The sequence below is a fragment of the Varanus komodoensis genome, unplaced genomic scaffold, assembly GCF_004798865.1.
Source record: "Varanus komodoensis strain SLA01 unplaced genomic scaffold, ASM479886v1 scaffold74, whole genome shotgun sequence".
Taxonomy (NCBI): domain Eukaryota; kingdom Metazoa; phylum Chordata; class Lepidosauria; order Squamata; family Varanidae; genus Varanus; species Varanus komodoensis.
In genome coordinates, this window is record NW_025336401.1 from 305,309 (window position 1) to 324,508 (window position 19,200).

Sequence of the window (19,200 nt, forward strand, 5' to 3'; positions counted from 1 at the left end):
GAATGCATCCAAAATCTGAGCATCTTTCATGCAGCTGTTAAAGGCGCTAGAGCCCTGCCTGGAAAATAATGGCAGCCCAGTTTGCTCACGAGGCGCCACCTTCGGTCCTGCGACTGCTGTGCTGAACGAGGAATGAGGAGGCATCGGCCAATCTGGATGCAGTGAGGCGTCTCGCCACAGGCCAGGACGCGCCCCCAGGGAGTCCCACAGCCGCTGTTTGGTGAGCAGCTCTGGCCAGAGGCTGTCTGGGATAGGAAGCCCCTCTGCACTGGATCACCCAGTGTCCTGAGGGGTGGCTGTCAGGGGGCAGCCCACAAAAGCCACGCAGCCCTGTGAGGAGGAAGATGGGGCGGGGGGGGCGGGCTGCAGGACATCCACAGCTGCTTGCCAGCCCAGATCTGGGGTTGATCTGTTCTGCAGAGGAGGAGGAGGAAGAGGAAGGCTTCCACCACAACTGCGCCCTTTCCCACGCCTGTCTCCCAGGCGGGCAGCCGGATCCTCCGCCTCTCACTCAGAGGAACCCCTGAGAGTTTGGGGGCCTTTTTTCCTCGTCGTGACAGGTCCTAGGAAGTCTGGTCCTCTCCAGACTGGGTGCTGCTCCCCAGTGAAGAACGTCGGCGTGGAAATGCAGCATGTCCTCTGGCAGGAGGGGCTCCCCCAGCTGCCTGGCGGCCCAAGCAGGCCGCCAGGTCTTGCCCCAGGGCCAGAGGCACTTTGGGGGGGAAATCCTGCTGCAGCAGCTGCTCTGCAGGGCCCATACCTGCCGGAGCGCCGTCCCCCCTTCCAGGCTCTGGCCTGCAGCAGACACCCTGCAGCTCTCGGGCCCTGTCAGCATCCCCACCTTCGGCGGCAAGCTGGCCGACCAGAGCCTCGCCTCCACAGAGCGAGCGAGGGAAGTGCGCCTCCCCACAGGCCTGCGGGGGCCGCTTGCAGGGCCCAGTCCTGCCATGCTGCAAGCCCAGGGCCAGCCTGATGCAATGGATCGTGGCCCTTTCATTTTCCCTTGTTGGCAGGGGGAAGGAAGACTGGGCCAAGCGGTTGAGGCTGGCCACCACCGCCCTTGCAAGGCCACCCCCCATCCACGCAGCGAAGGAGGGCCCGACAATGCCGTGGAAGGAAGGACCCCAGTTGGGGAAGGCGGAGCCAGGCATGGCCCAACCCCCTCTGGGGCGCCATGCGGGGCAAAGATGGCGCCAAGAGTCCCGTGCAGGGTGGGGGCACGGGCAGGGTCCGAGCTGCTTCCCAGCTCCAGGAAGCAGCCAGCCGGAGGCCAGGAGGGCAGGCGGGGGCTGGCTGGCGGAGCCTGTGCCCGGGCTGACCGGCTCCGCTGTCTCTCTGCCGCTTGCCAGACATGTGATGCAGGAGGGGCCCTGGGATGCTATGGAATGTGGCCGGCTGCCGGCAGATGCCCTCCGACAGGTGAAGATCCACCGCGACCCGCTCTACGGATTTGGCTTTGTGGCTGGCAGCGAGAGGCCAGTTGTGGTTCGCTCCGTGACCCCAGGTGGGCTGGGGGGTGGCTGGGGGTCACGCAGGTGGGGGGAGGCATGGGCAGGGTCTTTCCCGGAGAAGGCTGAGGGGCCGGGGCTGGGGCTGGGGCCCCACACAGGCCCTGGGGGGCAGGAGCAAAGCTGTGGGCAGTGAGAGGCAGGCACGCACACCCCTCTGGAGGGGGTGAGGGGCAGCGTGGGGCCCTAGCAGGGCAGGAGCCCCCCCAGCCAGCGGCCTGCTGCCAACAACCGTTTTGCTGGCAGGTGGACCTTCTGAGGATAAGCTCTTGGCAGGTGACCAGATTTTGGCAATCAACAATGAAGACGTGAGCGATGCCCCCAGAGCGCGGTTCATAGAGCTGGTGAGGTGAGAAAGGAGGCCGGCAGATGGAGGGGGAACGGTTGGCACTGGCCACATGCTCTGGCCACTGGCCCAGCTTGGCCCTTCGCTGGCGTAAGACACCCCCCCCCCCGTGTTGCCGGAGCCACAGTACAGTGCCCGTGTAGAACCGTGCTGCTGCATTTGGCCCCGGCGGACCCTGGGCATCCGCTGACGCCCCCGCCAGCCAGGGGGCGGGGGCTGAGACGCTGCTTCTCAGGCCGGGCAGGGGGAGAGGAGGCCGGCCCGACTCTCTCCTGGGTCTCCCTCCTGCAGCTACCAGGAGCCACATGGGTCACTCTCCTTTCCCTCACAGAGGCGCCAAGGAGGCCATCGTCCTGACTGTGCTGCAGACCCACCAGGTGAGAGCCCGACCCGTGGAAGAGGCTGTAAAGCGCAGCGCTTGTTTCGAGGTTCTAGACCTTGTTGTTCTACTGAAGGCCATGCGTGTTTTCCGCTCCACCAGTTCACTGCGAATGGGGAAGGGAGAGGCCCCCTCCCTGCAGGGTTCTGCCTTGGCTGAGGCAGCCATTAAAAACGGCAGCATTCTCGGACATTTCCAGATGAGCTTGCATTCCAAGTTCCCTGACCTGGAAGTGGCAAGGAGCTTCTCCGTGTGGTTCCCCTTGGAGAGGAACTAGAGAGGCCCAAGGAACACTGCAGGGACGCATAAGAGCCTGGTGTTATGGGGCAGGGAAGGCACCCACATTTCAGCCCCTCGCCAGGGAATTGCAGCTGCCCACGCGTCTTCCCCCTGCGGCTTTCTCCCCGGCCTGGTGCCACTCCTGACCTGGCTCTGTGCTCTCTTTCCAGTCCCCGAAGTCAGCCTTCATCAGCGCGGCCAAAAAGGCAAAGCTGCGTTCGAACCCCGTGAAGGTGCGCTTTTCAGAACAGGTCACCATTGGCGAGAGCGATCCAGTGAGTTCCCCCGGAGCTTCCTCGCTGTTCCCGCCAGCCTCTCCGCCCCCACGTCCTGCTCTCCCCGCCTCCCTGTGCCCCTGCCTGAGGAAGGGCTGCCCCTCCGGACTGGGGAGAGGCTGCAGACGGGTTCGGGCCCTGAAAGTGCTGCCAGCCAGACTCCGGAGGCCAGCGGGGAATCGCTTCTGCTGTGGTGTGGGGCGCTGATGTGAGGCTCCTGGAGAGCTCAGAAGAAGGGGGTCGCTCCTTCTGTGTCCAGGAGGGGGCTGCAAGGTCTTGGGCAGGCACGGATTAGCTCCGAGGGCTGGGAGCATTTGCCGTGGCTTGTGAGGAGGACGGGCGAGGCAGCCCCCCCGGGGGGGGGGCTGGCCAGGGCTGGGTGCGTGCCTGCCCCCTGCCTGCTGCCAGGCTGTGCAGGCTGGCCCAAGGAAGCCGCGCCTTGGGAGCCCGTGCCTTGCCAGCTTGTGCTTGTCTCCTGGCTTGCGCGAGCAGCTGGTGCGGGCGGAGGCCTTTGAGCAACCTCATTTGAGTAGCTCCGTGTTCGTGTTCCTCCGGGTGGCTCTGCTGCTGGAGGCTGGAAGGACGGGGTGTCCCAGAGGCCCTGCTCAGTCAGCAGATTTGGCCCAGTGCCGAAGAGTTTGCTGCTGCCCCGTCTGACGGAGGGCCTTCCAGGCAGCACAGGCATCACGGACTGGAAGGCTTAGCTCAGGCCACGTGGCTGGAGCCAGACGTCCGGGGCCGGAAAGGTCAGCCTGGGCGGCCCGCGGGAGCCTCGTGCAGACGGCCAAGAGGCTTGCTCCGTGCTCGGGCTTTGTGCGTGCTTCCACCGGCGGGGAGGTCAGCCGTGGGTGGGAGAAGGTGGGCAAGGGCCGGGCAGGAGGAAAGAGGGCGACGGCAAAGGCCCCAACTGGCCGAGGGACAAAGAAGCGTGTCCTGCAGGGGGGGGGGCTGCTGTGTGCCCGGGTGGGTGGCCCAGTCCCAGCCCGTGTGTGGGATGCCACGAGAGGGGGTGGACCAGCCGCCCGCACTGCAAGCCTCTGCCAGGGTGGGCTGCCCTCCTGGCCGGTCTGTGTGGAGCTGGGAAGCTCCCACCGCCCTGCGGGGCCAGAATCTGTCGGCTTGTGAGGAGGGGGGGCAGCAGGCACAATCCTTGGCGGAAACGCTGCAGGCCACCCCCCCCCCGCCCGGCTCACGTGGCACACGTGTGGATGCCCCGTCCGCTGCCCCACAAGCCCAGCTGTAGGCACCTTGTTCCCTGGGGCAGAACTGGCGCGAGCCGACTGACCAGGCCTCTCTCCCTCCCTCCCTCCCTCGCTGCCCCGTTCCCCCCCGCACTCGGCCGTGCTGGTCGTCCGCTGCCTCTGGACTTGGGGGGCGCCCCTGTGCCCTTTGCCTCCCAGGACATGCTGAAGAAGGAGGCGCTGCTGCTCATCCCGAACGTGCTGAAGGTCTTCCTCGAGAATGGGCAGATCAAGTCCTTCACCTTCGACGGCCGGACCACCGTGAAGGTAGCAGGCCGCGGGGGGGGGGGGTCTGTGGCCAGGCCCTGGAGGCCCCGGCTGCCCCCTCCTCTTCCTGCCCTGGCAACACGTCCATGGGCTTTGCCCGCAAAAGGGGCTGCGCTTCTCTTCTGCTCCGGGCCACTCGCTCCCCTGGCCCAGCATCCCCGGTGCGCACGCACTTGGCCCGGTCCCTGGGGGCGGCAGGCAGGTCGATGAGGCCGCATGGGGGTGCTGGCACTTTGCCTTCCCCCCGCTGGGAAAGGTGCTTGTGGGGGCTGCCTGGCCCCCAGGCTGAGTAGCCCTCCCTGGGAAGCTCCCCTCCCCTCCCCTCGCCAGCACCCCCCCAGCACCCCGGGCCAGGAAGGAGCAGGCGCTGGGGCCATGCTGAGCCACCCCCCCGCTTCGGCTCCGGCACCTCTCTCAGCGTGGTGCTCTCTCCCCCCCTCCCTCTCTCTCTCCGCCTGGCCAGGACGTGATGATGACGCTGCAGGACCGGCTCTCCCTCAGACACATTGAGCACTTTTCCCTGGTCTTGGAATACTCCAGCCCGGAGCAGAGCCATAAATTCCTTCTCCTCCAGGACAAGCAGCCCCTGGCCCATGTGAGCAAGTGGTGGGGCGGCCGCTGCGCCTCTCCCTGTGGCACGACAGCCCGGGCAGCGGGCAAGCCGGTCCAGCTGGCCTGAAGCTGGTTTGGAACTGGCTCTGCTTCTCCTGTCCACAACACTGAGAAAGGTTTTGCGGCTCCCCTCGAAGGATCGCAGGGCCCCACCCTCCTCGCCGAGAGGCAGCCTCTGCGCCAGGCAGGGCCTGCTTGCAGAGCAACCGCCAGCAGGAGGGGGCCGCCGGGGCCCCGCTCCTGCTGCTCTGCTCGCTCTTGAGCGCAGAACCGGCCAAGCAATAGCTCCCTCACTCGGTGGGTGCTCGAGACAGCCAGCATGTCGGTGTGTGTGGGGTGCGGGGTTACTATGCCTCTTTGCCCTGTGAAAGACCAAGCAATAGTGGGAGAGCCTCCGGGCGCAGCCCAGGCACCTGTCTGCAGCCTGACGGATGGGCTGAGCCAGCTGGAGCGTGCCCACCCCGGCCCTCTGGGCCTGCCTGGGGTGCAGCGTTGCCGTCCAGCGGACCGGAGCAGATTCCGTGCCCAGTGGGCTCCGCAGGGCACGCTTGGCAAGCTCTGGCGAGGCACCTGCCTGCAGAGCCCCTTCGGAGGGATCCATTCCCCTCGGCTGGGAGCAGCAGGGGCGCCTTGCTGGGCAGGCGGGCAGGGCTGCGCACGCCCGTGGGCTGGCCGAGGCTTCTCCCGTTGCGTGGCAGTGGCAGTGCCGGGGGGGGTCTCTCCGCCTCAGCCCATGCCTGCCACTCCCCGGTCCTCGGAGGGGGGTGCAGGGCACAGAACAAGCGGCGCCTCCACCCCCAGGCCCCACACGCTGTTCCCCACCGGCTCCCCACGGGCCCCGTCAGCACTGCCAGGAGCGCTGCCCGAGGAGGCTGTGCCCACACATGCCTAGTGGCCCCGCTTTACCTGCGTCTGCCTCTCCCAGGTCGTCCAAAGGACCCACTACCAGGGTATGCGCTGCCTGTTCCGCGTCAGCTTCTTCCCCAAAGACCCCGTGGAGCTCTTGCGGCGCGATCCTGCAGCCTTCGAGTACCTGTATATCCAGGTAAGGGGAGCCGGAGGCCAAAGGACAGGTGAGCACCGGCCCAGCCGGGCACCCCACCTGGTCGCTCCTGCTCTCGGCCTGACACAGCTTCCCATGCATCCCTCCTTGTGGCGCGCCGGCCAGCTTTTGTCGCCCTGGTGCAATGCGGTGGCCACCCCAGGTGAGTCTCCTCCAGAGGGACACCTCGCCCTGCCCCGTTGCCCTGTCCCCACAGCCCAGTCTCCAGGAACTGGGGCTGGCCGGGAGGGGATTGGGTGGCGGCCCGAGAACCGGTGCAGGCAAGGGTCCTCCCAGCACCGCGCAGGCCAGAGTGTGGGGCGGGCTCCGCAGAGCCGTCCTGGAGCAGTGCTGGGGCTGCCCCGCACTGAGCAGCCCCCTCCCCCAGCAGAGCCGCAACGACGTGATCCGGGAGCGCTCCGGGATGGAGCCCAAACCAGAGATGCTGCTGGGCCTGACCGCCCTCCACATCTACATCACCGTTTCTGCCACGCGGCCCAGCCAGAAGGTCTCCCTCAAGAACGTGGAGTGAGTTCTGCCCCTGCCCAGGCTGGGCCCCGGGGCAGGGAGCTGCCTCCTGCCGCATCCCCTCGCATCCGCATCCCGGCGGGGCACTGGGTGGCGGGGATGCCGAATCCAGGCCGGCAGCAGGCGGGGAAGGCGCTGGCGAGAAGGACGTGGCGGCGAGGGGGAGCCCCGTTCCTGCTGCGCCACGTGCCGCCTGGAGTGCCCAGCGCAGGGCCCAGCACAGGGCCCGGGACCCTCCCGGAAGTGCTGATTGCAACAGGGCAGAGGGTGGCTGGATCCCCTGCGGGGCCGAGGCGCTCCAGAAAGCGGTCAGGGAGGGTGGCCAGCCGGGCAACGCTCCTTCAATGCTGGGAGGGAGGGTGGGCCCAAGGGCCACCGACGCTGCTCCGCATCCCCTCACCTGGCTGGACCCCTCTGCCTCACGCCCCCCCATGGGCCAGGCACGCCTCTGGCCGGCCAGCCTCCTCTGCAGCCGCCTCAAGTGTGCGTTTTGCTCCTTGCGGCACCTGGAGCGAGCCATCCGACCCCCGCAGCCTCCCGCCCTCTCCCCTGGACGGCTCACTTTTGCCCTGGGAGCATCTCCCGGCTCTTCCTGTTCCCCCTCTCTGCAGCGCACCCCCAACCCCTCCCCTCCCCGGGGCGGCTGGGCTGCAGGTCGCCAGGTGAAGGCACAGCCGGGGGCCGGGCCCTGCTCAGCGGCGGCTGCTCTCCCCCCCCACCCACTGCAGGAAGGAGTGGGGGCTGGAGCCCTTCCTGCCCCCGTCGCTGCTCCAGGGCATCAAGGACAAGAGCCTGCGCAACGCTCTCTCCCGGCAGCTGAAGGCCCACCAGAGCCAGTCCCCATGTGGCACCAAGGCAAGCGGCAGTGCTGGGCGGGCCGGGCTTGCGGGGGTTGCCTGTCTGCTCCCCCCGGGAGGCACGGCCTGGAGGGCGCAGCCCCGAGGGGCCCCAGCCTGCAGGGAGGCTGCTTGGCCGCTGCAGTCCCCTGCCCCGCCAGCCCAGGTGCGGGAGCCAGCCTGGGTCGGGGGGAGCGGCTTCAGCGGGGGCCCCGGTTCTGGGCTCTGAACCCCTGGGTGTTCTGAGGGGGAGGCACGCCATTTGTCCCGCCTCCCCCCGGAGCGGCCGCGGCTCCCTGTCGTTGCTCCTGCTGAGGCGTGGCGTCTCCCCGCAGGTCTCCACCACCCAGGCGAAGCTGCAGTACCTGCGCATTCTGAACGAGCTGCCCACCTTCGCAGGCGTCCTCTTCAACACAGTGGGGCTGGTACAGTAACCTGGGGAGGGGAGGGGAGGGAGCAGCAGCCTGCCCCCCCCCCCCGGCACAAGGGCTGCGGGGCCATGATCGCAGTGGCTCCAAGGCCGTGTGTCAGGGGAGGCAGGGGCATCCCTGGGGACAGCCAGCCCCCGCCCCCCAGCCTCCTCTCTCGCCTCTTGCTTCCGTGGGGCCCTCTGCCCCTCTGTTCTCTCCCCTGCCCCAGGTGCTCCATCCACTAGTGGTCTTTGCCCCCACACAGAGCCCTTGGGGGCATTTCGCTGCTCCGTGCGCCATTTTGGTCCCCCTCCCGCCCCACCTCAGACCTCTGGGATGGCGCCGTACTCTTGCTGGGCCCACGGCTCCTGCAGGGACGCCTTCCACGTGCTCCCCCACCAGTCCCCACCCGCAAGGAGCCATGGCTCAGGGCAGAGGCCCTGCTCGCCGTGCAGCGGCTCAGGCCCGTCCGACAGGAGCCCTGCGTGGCTGTGGCTGCCAGTCAGTGCAGACAACCCTCCATCCTCTGCTGCAGCCGCCTTCCCGGTTTATTCCCCGGGGGGCAGACAGGCTGGAGCCCCAGGCCTGCCTCAGTGGGGGGCGGGCAGTGGGCCACTGGCCCCTTTGCCAACCGGCTTCTGCCCCCCCTCGTTGCACAGGATGAGAAGCAGCCCGCGACCATGCTTCTGGTGGGCCCCCGCCACGGCATCAGCCACGTCATTGACCTGAAGACCAACCTCACCACGGTGCTGTCGGAGTTCAGCAAGATCAGCAAGATCCAGCTGTTCAGGGAGAACCAGGGCGTGGCCCGGGTGGAGACGAGCGTCCTGGAGGCCAAGGCAAGTGCCCCGCACTGCCTCCTGCGTGCCCAGCCCTCCGGGCGGGAGACCAGCCCCACCGCAAGCCCCCCGTGCCGCTGGGCCTGAGCAGAACCGCTGGCGCTGAGGCCCTTGGTGCTCCGTACGGGCCCCCGGGGCAGCAGAGCTTCTGAGGCAAGGCTCAGCCAGGGCACTGGTCCTCCAGCGGACAGACGCTCCCACCACCCGCCTTCCCCCTCTTGGGCCTGTGCAGTGACGGATGCTTCTTGTCAGGAGTTTTTGCTCGGTTGCCATGGTTTTATAGTGCTTTTAACTATATAATTTGCACTGGGGCTCGCAGCATTAGCTAAAGAAAGTGCAGCCTATTAACACAATCAAACCAATGGATTCCTAAGCAGTTTTCGCAGTCGGCAGAGCAGGATTAATCCTCCATGCGTCATTTGCAAAGACTTGTGGAACAAAGAAGAGCCGGGCCGGCACAGCAGGCTTGGACCCTGCCGCCCCGGAGCCCCTCGGCGCTGGCTCCTCTGGCAGCACATCTGGGCCTGCTGGGCTTGAAGAAAGAGGAGCAGAGGCATGAGAGGAGACTCCATGGGACTCCACAAGCAGAGGGGTGTGTTGCGTTCACACCCCACTTGTGGGTGTTGCGCAGGCCTCCAGCTGGCCATGGGGCAAGCTTGCTGCTGGTCTGGAGGGGCCTCGCTCTGGCTACGCTCAGTGCCCCTTCCGTGCCTTGAGGGGCGAGGTGGCCGCAGGGCTGCTGCTCAGGCAGTGGGACGCACCGCAAAGCATGGGGTTGCTGCAAACACTCGAAGAGCGGGGTCACCCCAGAAGGCCCTGCACGCCCCTCTTGGGGTGCTGCCCCAGCCGCGGGGGAAATGGGCGGCTGCAGCTCAGCGGCCCTCCCCGTTGTCACGGACACAGCGTCCCCTCAGCAAGAGCCGGGAGGCTGCCTGGGGCCAGCCATTCACCAACTGAGTGAAACACCGGGACGCATTATTTATAAAGGTGCTGGCGGGTCGGGCAGGCCAGGCCGGAGAAGCCATTCGCCTGCTATTTATGGTGGCAGCAGCTGGACCACCTCATTGGCGTCTCACTGCTGGCCCTCGTCGGCCTGCTCGCTCCCTGCCCACCAGAGCCTTGCTTCCGCCGGAGGGGCCGGGCCTTGGTGAGGCTGAGCAGCCGAGCAACTCGGGCAGCTCCAGGGGATCGGAGCCAGGGGGATCATCCTCCAGCAAGCCGGTCTGCGCCTGCCACCTACAGCGCTCTGCCCGTGCTGTGCAGGCAGTTCCAGGCGAAAAGCAGCTCCTCGGCCGAGGCTCACAAGCACACGGGGAGCCTGCGCAGGCAGCCAGAACGGCGCTCGCCTGTTCAGGCGCCTGGTCCCCGTTTATAGCCAGACTGCTGCAGTTTGCACAAGTGGCAGCTTCCAGGTGTGCTCAGCATTGCCCGCCCGCCCGCCCTTCTGGGCTTGCACCTCACTCTAAGCCAGCAAAGCCTCTGGGTGTCAGCAGCCGCTGGGGACTGGCACGTCGGCTCGCTGCAGCTCGTTCGTGGCCCACGTTTGCAGCCCAGCGTGGCTGCTGCGCCCCTGACGTGAGCCGCGGTTCCATTCTGGCTTGCCACGGTTCTTCGACGCAGCTGCACTGCCACTTAACGGTGCGCTGCGTTGGGACTGTGTTACCGGCAGGCGCGTAAACCTCCCCGTCGGCAACACCGCATCACCGTCCTGAAGGTGATGGATGCACAAGCCCCTCTGTGCTGGAGACAGCCCGGGGAAGACTGCGCAGGCCGGCATCCACAGGAGGGAAGGCGCCGGCGGGTGCCTCCCCCAGCCGCGGCCACTGCTTGCCCTCGCTGGCCCAGCCAGCCTCTCACAGCACTTTCTCCCCTTCTAGCCGCTGGTGCTGCTGATGGAGTGGCCGGAAGCCACCAACTTTGCTTGCCTCACGGCCGGATACTGCCAACTGCTGGTGGACTCCAAACGGATGGTCTTTTCCCGGCCCACCAGCCAGCTGCCCCCGCCTCCGCCTGCAGTGACCAAGGCAGGTACGTTTCAAGCTCGGAGAGCATCCCTATGCGGGCTGGCGCCCCACTTGGGCCCTCTGGTGCTCCTGCTGTCCTCATGGCCCTTGCCCCCTCCCCCAAATTCCAGCCCACTTGGGGGCACCGTGGGCCAGGGACCCTCAGCAGCGCCCAGGCCCAAGGGGAATGCTGCCCATCTGTGGGGGGGGGGCCTCCAAAGGGGTGCCAGGAGCGAAGAGACAGTCCCAGTTTGAGCAGCCTGAGTCGTTCCCGCTCCTCGTACATCGAACAGCCCCTGGGAGTTCAAAGGAAAGTCCCGAGGAAGCGGTGCCGAGAGAAAGCGCCGTGCGAGCACTTTGTGGCCTGACATCGTTCAGCCGCTGTCGTGTCTTTGCTGCCTGCAAATCCTAAAACCCAAACCAGACCGACTGAAGCGCGCTGGGTAGTCCTTCGTGAGACCCGAGTTCCGGTCAGCACCTGGGCGGTGCACCCACCTTCACCTACCAAGAGATGCTCCCCCTCCCGCCTGGGGGGCCGCCCTCCTCAGCTTCCTTGCTCATGGGGATTGGGGCCCAGACCCGCGTCTGGGATGAGGACTGAGAGGTCAGGGGCACCCGCAGGCGCCTGGGATGAACCGTGAGAGTGAATTAATGGCCCGAGTGATTCCGTGGAGCAGCCGGGTGGGGGAGTGGCCACCCGGGATGCATCCAGCGGTCCTCTCAGGCTGACTGTGCCCCCAGCATTGTAGGCGAGGATAGAAAGGCGGCAGGTAGATCCCAGTGTCGGGGCCCACCTGTGCGAGGGGAGGCTCCCTGTGGGAGCAGAGGGGCGGCCAAGTGGAGGAGGCCCAGCCCTGGTGGCTGCGGGAGCCACGAGCCCTCGGCCCCTTTGCCACGCCTCTCGCAGTGCCGCGTCCTGCCGCAGCAGAGCGACATGTGGCCCCGCATGGAGACGGGCGCGCCAGCATTGGGCCAGGACAGCCTCTCCTTTTTGCTGGATGTCTCAGCTTGCTCCGCCGGGTTCTTCAGGGCCCCTGAGCCCCGCAGGGGACCCCCAGAGCGGCTGTGGCAGGAGAAGCCCCTCTTGCGCCCCGGCAGCGAGGAGGGCTGCTTGTCTGGCGGCCTCAAGAGCCCTGCCTGCACGGAATGAGGGGACGGGCAAAGCCTCCACTGAGAGGTGGTGCTGTGCCCACCCCTGCCCAGCAGTCTCAAGCAGAGCAGTCCAGCAGCATCGGGGGCTCCCGAGCCCCCCCCCCCCCAAGACAGGTTCCAGCCAGGTGTGGCTGACACTTTGCCCGGGTGCCCCATCACGAGTCTGCAGCTCCTGCCCCCACTTCATTCATCAGAGTGACTTGCAAGGAAACGGAGCAGGCCGGGGACGCGGCTGGCAGGACAAGCTGGATCACAGCCGCCTCATTTCCCTGCAGTGTTCACAGCACAGGCATTTGGTGGCAGTGCGGAGGGGTGGCCTTTGGAGGGTCGTAGCTGGAAGAGGCACCCCAACTGCTAGAGGCTGCCACGTCTGGATTAGGCAAAGCCCTGGCAGAACCAGTGCTGCCAAGCGAAGGGTCCTGCACCCCCGGACTCCAGGCCCGCAGGTGAAAAGGGGGGCAGCATCCCTTCCTCCCCCAGCCCAGCCCAGCCCAGCCTTGCACAGATCAGAGCACTGGGAAGCCTTCCTGCCAGGCGGCACCCTGACGCCCCGATGCCCGTTTTGCTCCAGATTATGCCTGCGTGCGCACTAACCCCCGGCCAGCCTCCGCTGCCGCCCCGGCGGGGCTCCTGGGGAAGAAGGAGAGCGGGTTCCTGGGTGGTGCTGCCTCCAGCCCCGGAACGTGCAGCCCCCGAGGTCCCGTGGCCTCGGACTCGGAGCTCATCAGCGTTTGCTCCCTGCACATGCGGGAGCAGAGGAAGGAGCGCAAGAGCCGGACGGACGCCAACGAAAACCTGATCTTCTTTGAGGAGTCGCGGCCCCGGACCAAGTCAGATCCCACGCCCAAGAGCTCTGGGCAGGACTGCAGCGGGGTCACCCACGGCGACAACCTGGAGGGTCCGGAGCGGGAGCGCGGGGCTGGCCGGGCCAGGGCACACACCCTGGGCGGGCACGGGCACAGCCGCTCCGGGCAGCTCTACTGCGATTCCTGTAAGGCCAGAGTGAAGGGCGGGCAGCCCCCCTCCCGCAGGGCTTGCAATCCCGGCGCGGCGCACGACAACATGGTGGACCTGACATCCCTCCCCCCGCCGGGGAGCGATGAGGAAGGGGATGAGACCACCTCTCTGCTCCCTGCCATTGCCGCACCCCCTCCGGGCTTCCGGGACAACAGCTCCGACGAGGACGATTCCAAGCGCCGGGCGGCGGCGGCAGCGGCGGCAGCGGCACAGTGCCAGGAGCAGGGGCGCCATCTCTGCGGCATCCTCTGCGATGAGATCCCCGTGACACTCATTGACAGCGTCCAGACGAGGACCGTCCGAGACCGTGCCCAGGACCTGGACGACGCCCTGGTCTCGACCCTGCAGGCCCTGGAGGCGCTGGCTGCCTCCGAAGACGGCCCACACCCTCCACCTCCGCAGACGACAGGTATGGGCCCCGGCCACGCCAAGGCAGAGGGCAGCCATGCAGGCAGGGAGGGAGCGATCCGGCGATCCCTGTTCTGCCTGCCAACCCTGCGCCAGGCAAGCCCTGTGGGACTCGCTCTTCTAGAAGGCCAGCTGTGCCCAGAAATGGGCCACTGGTTCGGAAAACAAGGGACGGGGAGCTGCTCAGATAGCCACGCTGCAAGGGGACGGAGTCTGAGCGCCTGGAGGACAGCAGGGCCCCACTTGGCAGCCGAGGGTCCCTGGGCAGGGCCTGTGTATTCCGCAGAGACGCAGCTTCCCTCTCCCCAGGCCTTCCAGACATCAGCGGAGTCCAAGACATGCATGCACTTTTTAAAAAAAATTATTTGGGTATTTTTATCCCGTCCAGTTATGACATATCTCTGGATGGCTTACAAACAGAACACCCCATACATACTTACAATAACCCATAATTCACGATTTAGAATAAACCATAATTAAAACATACTCTCTCCTAACCTCCTTCAAGGAGGGTTCCCGGAGCAGGGCCTCTGCTGCAGATCTGAAGGGGTGGGAGGGCATACAGGGAAAAGACGTTCCTTCAGGGGTCCTGGACCCAAGCCGTCTTGGCAGAGATTGAGCCCCTTCTGAAAAGAAAACCCCTCCTATTTGGGATGGGTGCTAGCACAGGTCTCATGTAAAAGGGGTTAGGGGGCACTTGGGTGCATCCAAAACCCCCACAGTGGGCCAGAGGGGTGCCCTTTCAACGGCAGCGCCCTTGGAACGGCTGCCCAGAACTTGGCGCCGGTTCTGCTCCCAGCACCACCGCCAAGGCGAGGGCATCGCTTGCCCCCATAGCATCCTCCCCCATGCAGTATCCGACTCCGGCGCCAAGCCTCTTTCTCCGCAGGGCTGATCGTCGTGGCTGCCATCACCCCTGAGTCATCGCTGGACTCCGGCCACGAAACCAACTCCTCGGAAATCACCGACGTCTCAGAGATGGTCTCGGCCATGAAGCACCAGCAGCAGAATGCGACCCTGTTCCTAGCGCAGCACATCAGCAAAGAAGGCCTCCTGGCCCGCAAGGACCTGCCGTTCCGCATCCAGAGCTGCTCTGCACAGGGCATCCTCGCTCCGCCGTACGCCCTTCGGCCGCAGGAGACGCACCCCTCGCCCAGGCCAGCCCTGCCCAAGCAGAACTCCACCCCAGCCTGTGCCAGGAGCCCGCAGGGCGCCCCGCAGATGGCCAGGAGCTACTCCTTGGCTGTCCAGCCGCTGCTGGCCCCGCCGCTGGGGGAGCCGAAGAGTAGAGGCACGCCAGCTCAGGCCCCTGAGCCCTGGGGCCCCAGCCCGCCCACGGCAGCCTTCGAGGCGCCCTCGCGCGCCGCTGAGCAGGGGGAGGGGTGCGTGGACAAGGGCCCAGCCAGGGCCCAGCCAGGCCTGGGCACCCAGGGCGGGCCCGCTCCGGCTGCTGTTAGCACAGCTCTGCAGCCGGTGGCTGGCCACAAGGCCCCTTCCTCCGCAGCGGACCCCCTGGCAGCCAGCCTTGCTCCTGCCGGACGCCCTGGCTGCTGGCCACAAGGCAGCGGCAAGCCCTGTGGCCACCAGGGGATGCCCACAGTTAGCCAGCCCCACCTGGACGTCCCCCGGTGCCCCCAGAAGCAGCAAGCAGAGGCCTCTCCTCGTCCCAGGGCGTCCCAAGGCGCCCCAGTGGACGGTCGCTCCCCCTCCGCTGCGGGCGAGGACAGGCTGGCCCCGAGGAGCAGCCAGCCCAAAGGCCACCAGGAGCCGGAGCTGCCGCCGGACCGAGAGGCACCCCGACAGCAGGGCAGGGGTGAGGCAGCCAGCCCGGGTGGCCAGAAGCAGCCTGCTCTCGGCAAGGGACAGAAGGGGCTGGGCGAGGTGTGCGCCAGGGGCCTGCAGGAGGAAGCAGGCAGCCTCCGGTCCCCTGCGGCTGGGAGTGGCCGTGCCTTCCGCAGCCCACGGGGCGGGGGGCCAGCCGCGAGCACCACGGTGCCTGCCAAGAGAGCCGAGAAGGGCCCAGAGCCCGCGCCGCAGCCCCTGGACGTGCCTGCAAAGCCCAAGGTGCCCAAGGCCTCCCTCCGCCTGAGAAAGCTCTTTTCCGCCACGTTCCCCACCCGGCTCAGGAAGGAGACGGATGAGCGGCAGCTCCAGCTGCAGAAGGTGAAGCAGTACGAGCTGGAGTTCCTGGAGGAGCTGCTGCGCCCGAAGGCCGCAGGGGACAGCCTGCTCCCGGATCACCTGCTCCCGCCGGCCCCCGGGCACTGCGCCTGCCAGCTGAAGAGCAGCCCGGTGCAGACGGTGCCCGGCATGTCACGGCAGCAGAGGCGCAGTTGTGACTGCAAGCGCCTTGGCCGGGGGGCCCGGCCCCAGCCCAGCCCACTCGCAGCCCCCGAACTGGAGAGGCGTGGCAGGGAGAGCGCCCAGCGGCAGCCAGCAGGGGCGCCCCAGGGAAGCGGCTCTGGGAGCCCCTCACAGGGCAGCCGGTTCCGGTCCACGAGCCTCGAGTCCAGAGACTGCCGTTCCGAGCCCGAGAGCGGCTCGTCGTGCCTGACCACGTGTGCCTCGCACGGGGAGTGCCTGGGCGCGCCCCACTACAAGAAGCTGACGCGCAGGTATAGCGTCGGCGAAATAGACACGCTCGAGCACACTCCTCCGGCCTCCGAGACCGACCGGCGGGTGCACCTGTCCAGGCAGAAGCCCTGGCAGCGGGAGTGGGACACCATGCCCCCGGCCCCGGAGCCCCCGGCCCTGGCCGCGGGGGCAGAGCTCCCCTCCTACATGCAGGTTGCGGCGCAGGAGAAATGCGCCAAGGAGCACCCCACCTTCCCCTTCCAGGAGGACACGTACCCAAGCCCGGCCCGACTGCCGGAGGAGGAGCCCGAGGACAGCGAGAAGTGCTGCTCCATCCGCTACTGCTTCTACTACCGGAAGTGCGACGTGGCCGACGACGGGAGCGAGAAGGACGAGCTCTCCTACTCCATCCCCATGCAGCTCCTCCCGGGCATGAAGCTCGACAGCCAGGCTGTCCCGGTGGTGAGCCGGACCCTGCAAGTCCTGGACGCCACCGCCTGCAGCAGCCCGGACGACAACCAGACCCAGGAGATCGACCTGCGGTCCTCCAGTTTTGAGGGCAGCCTGGCCAAGATCCACGCTCTGCGCGGCCGTTCCTACGCCTTGCCTGACGGGTTCCTGGCCGTGCGGCTGGACACTGGCGAGCTCCTGGCCATCCTGCGGCAGTGCGTGGCGAGCCCCGAGGCGTGGGAGGGCCGGCCCTCCCTGCCGCGGCTGGTCGAGTGCAAGCAGGAGCTGGCCCTCAAGTTCAAGGAGTTCCGGGCCTCCTGCCGGAGGGTCGCCGCCGTGGACAAGAGCCCAGCCCACATGCTCTCGGCCATCGCCGCCAGCTTCCAGGTGCTGGGCGGCTTGATCGAGACATTCGTGCGGCTGATGTTCGTGGTGCGCTCCGAGGCCCAGCGGCAGGCGCTGCTGGGCAAAGTGGAGGAGGTCGTGAGGAACTACACGTTCTTGCTGAGGGCGGCCGAGGAGTCCACGGCCAGAACAGCCAGCCACCGGGGGGGGGACCCAGTGGCCGAGCAGCTCAGCCGGCAGTCGGTGGCCTCCGTCATGAGCTCGCTCACGCGCTCCTTCAAGACACTCATCAGCAAGTGAGGCAGCAGCCGGCAGGCTCCCACTGGGCTGTGTGCTGAGAGCTCCGGGGGGCCGGGGCAGGCGGTGGCGTCCCAGGAGAAGCCCAGCTGCTCAGCTGTGCGTATCAGATGCGCCCAGGATGGATGGAGAGGGCCAGCTGCTCTCCCTGCGGCAGAGGAAGCCACCTGCCAGTGCCTCTGCTTCGCTGAGGGCCTGTGGCCGTTGCCCAGGCATGTGAGGCAGAGCCTGGGCGCCCCGCCTGTGCTCGCGCCACCAGCCTGGAGCCATTGCTGGGGCGAGCCAGTGCGCCCACGAGCACGCCTGCAGCTGCCCTCCCTGCTTGTCGGCTAATTCCGGGCATAAGGCTCTCGGCCCCCCAAGGGGCCCGCAGAGGGCCCCCGCCTTCCCTTTTGCTCGCTGAGCAAGCAAGCTGGCGTCCGCACACTTGTTCCAGGCCAGACCTGCAGCCACCAGCCCTCCCATCTTCACCTGCAAGGCTGCAAGCCCAACGCCAGCCCCCTTGCCACTGCCTCCTGCCCGTTCTGGATGGTGTGCAGGCGGGGGCATCACGCCAGGGGCAGCCGGTCTGGGTCAGTGCAGGCCCAGCACTGCAACAGCGCCCCCGAGGTGGGCGTTGCTCCCAAGCCCCACCTGGAGGGCAAGGGAGCAGGTTCTCACAAACCACCTTCCCTCCCCCCCAGGCACTATGCGGTTTTGGAGAAATGTGACTTCGTAATGGGGTTTCTTCGTTTGACTATGTGGTGAAACGGTGCCTAGCTGGTTTGTGCTTCAGTTAATGCCCCGACACCCACCAGTCCTGCCTCCTGATGCAAACAAGCAGGGCCCTGTAAGGGGGGCGCCTTTCCCTCCCCTGAAACGGAGAGAACGCGAAGGTGTGATTGCCTGGAAGCCATGGCAGATCCCACTCTGCACATAAGGGGGCACCCATGGGGACTCCGCACCCTTTTCTGGGGTGCTTCTACATGTGGCATGTGGGCAGTTGCTCAGAAAATGGCCCTGCATTTTCGGGGGGGGGTCCTCTCGCCACCATGGATTGGCTCCCCTCTCCAGTTTTAATACGAGGTACATTTGCAATAGTTACTTTTTCATGAGACCGACGGAGATGCGCACACTGCTTTTAATGGCATCCTCCACCGAGTGCGGTACGCGCTCTGGCCCGCGTCGCCCCGTCCCGTCTGCAAGGAGGGGGGGCACCGTCGGTGTGGGACCAGCATGCTCTGCGCTGTCTGTCCAGCAGCCCGGAGCCCCTCCCCCTTGCTTGTGGCTCCTTCCCGAAGCCTCTTCTCTGCTGACACGGAGGAAACTTTTTAAAATGTCTGTATAAAGTATACATAATAAAGACTATATAAGATTATATATATGTATACATATATAATACAAATTTATGTCTTGTTTTACAAACAAGGAAGATGAAATATATATTACTCTTAATAACAAACACCATTTGTCTGAGATTTTTTAAAGTACCATGAATTTTAGGGGCAGGTTAGCCAAGAGCAAGGTGAAAGTCAGAGAAAGCCTTTCGGGAGGCGGGACAGGTGGGGGGCGGGGCTGGGAATGTTCACTTTGCGGCTGAACCCGGGACACTTCGGGTTGCTCCGTCCTAAAAAAAGCATTAGGAAACGGGAGACGGTACAGAGAAGGGTAACGGTGCCAAGCGCCGCGCCGCGCCCGCCTGTTTACAGGCACGCGTGCCCAGAGCGGCACCCTGCAGGCGAAGCTACTGCAGGCCTGTGCCTGGTGCTCCAGATCCCATCAACCCCGGCCGGAGCGACCAGGGATGCTACTCTCGCCCTTTCAGAGGAACATCTGGGGTTAGGCTAGCAGGAGGCAAAGACGAAGCGTGCGGAGGCGCGGAGTGGGGCCCACGCCGCGCACGCAAGAGGTCCGGATTCAGTCCTCGCCGGTGCTGGTGCGCGGGGCGGCTGGAGCAGCGGCCCGCGCGGCCTGCCTCGCCATGCGGAGGAGCGGGCGGGCAGCGCCGCTGCGGCTCGCTGAGGCCGACCGGCGGCCAACGGGCCCGCCCGGCCCCGACCCGCGCCCTTCCGGCCGCCTCTCCGGAAAGACCCGCGGTGGCTCACGCGCGCGGCGCCCGGGCGGGCGGGCTGCCTCCGCCCGCGCCCGCTCTCCGGAGGGGGCGTGTGGCGCGCGTGGCACGGCCCCTCCCGCGCAGCTTCCCAGCGCCCATTGGCTGCTCCTCGCAGCACGCGGGCGGGGGCGGGGCGCGGCGCGGTCCCCCGCGCTGTCCGGGGAGGGGCACCGCCTGTGGGCGGCAGGGCGCGCGCGCGCGTTGCCGTGTGACCCATGGTGAGGCGCAGGGGGCGTGGTGCGGCGCGGGCGCGAAGTGATAAAAGGGGCGGAGGGGGGGGCGGGAAGTGCCAAGATGGCG

General features: G+C 66.8%; 1 protein-coding gene across 1 annotated transcript; it reads left to right on the forward strand.

The window, feature by feature from the left end:
* Positions 1 to 1,356: 1,356 nt before the first annotated feature.
* FRMPD3 (FERM and PDZ domain containing 3) lies at positions 1,357 to 16,811 on the forward strand. The gene is made up of 14 exons (XM_044452708.1): positions 1,357 to 1,504; positions 1,755 to 1,857; positions 2,186 to 2,231; positions 2,683 to 2,787; positions 4,188 to 4,295; positions 4,759 to 4,890; positions 5,833 to 5,952; positions 6,341 to 6,477; positions 7,206 to 7,332; positions 7,649 to 7,738; positions 8,383 to 8,562; positions 10,440 to 10,590; positions 12,289 to 13,143; positions 14,032 to 16,811. The coding sequence occupies exons 1-14, from the start codon at positions 1,357 to 1,359 to the stop codon at positions 16,809 to 16,811; spliced, it is 5,082 nt and encodes a 1,693-aa protein (XP_044308643.1).
* The last annotated feature ends 2,389 nt before the right edge of the window (positions 16,812 to 19,200 follow it).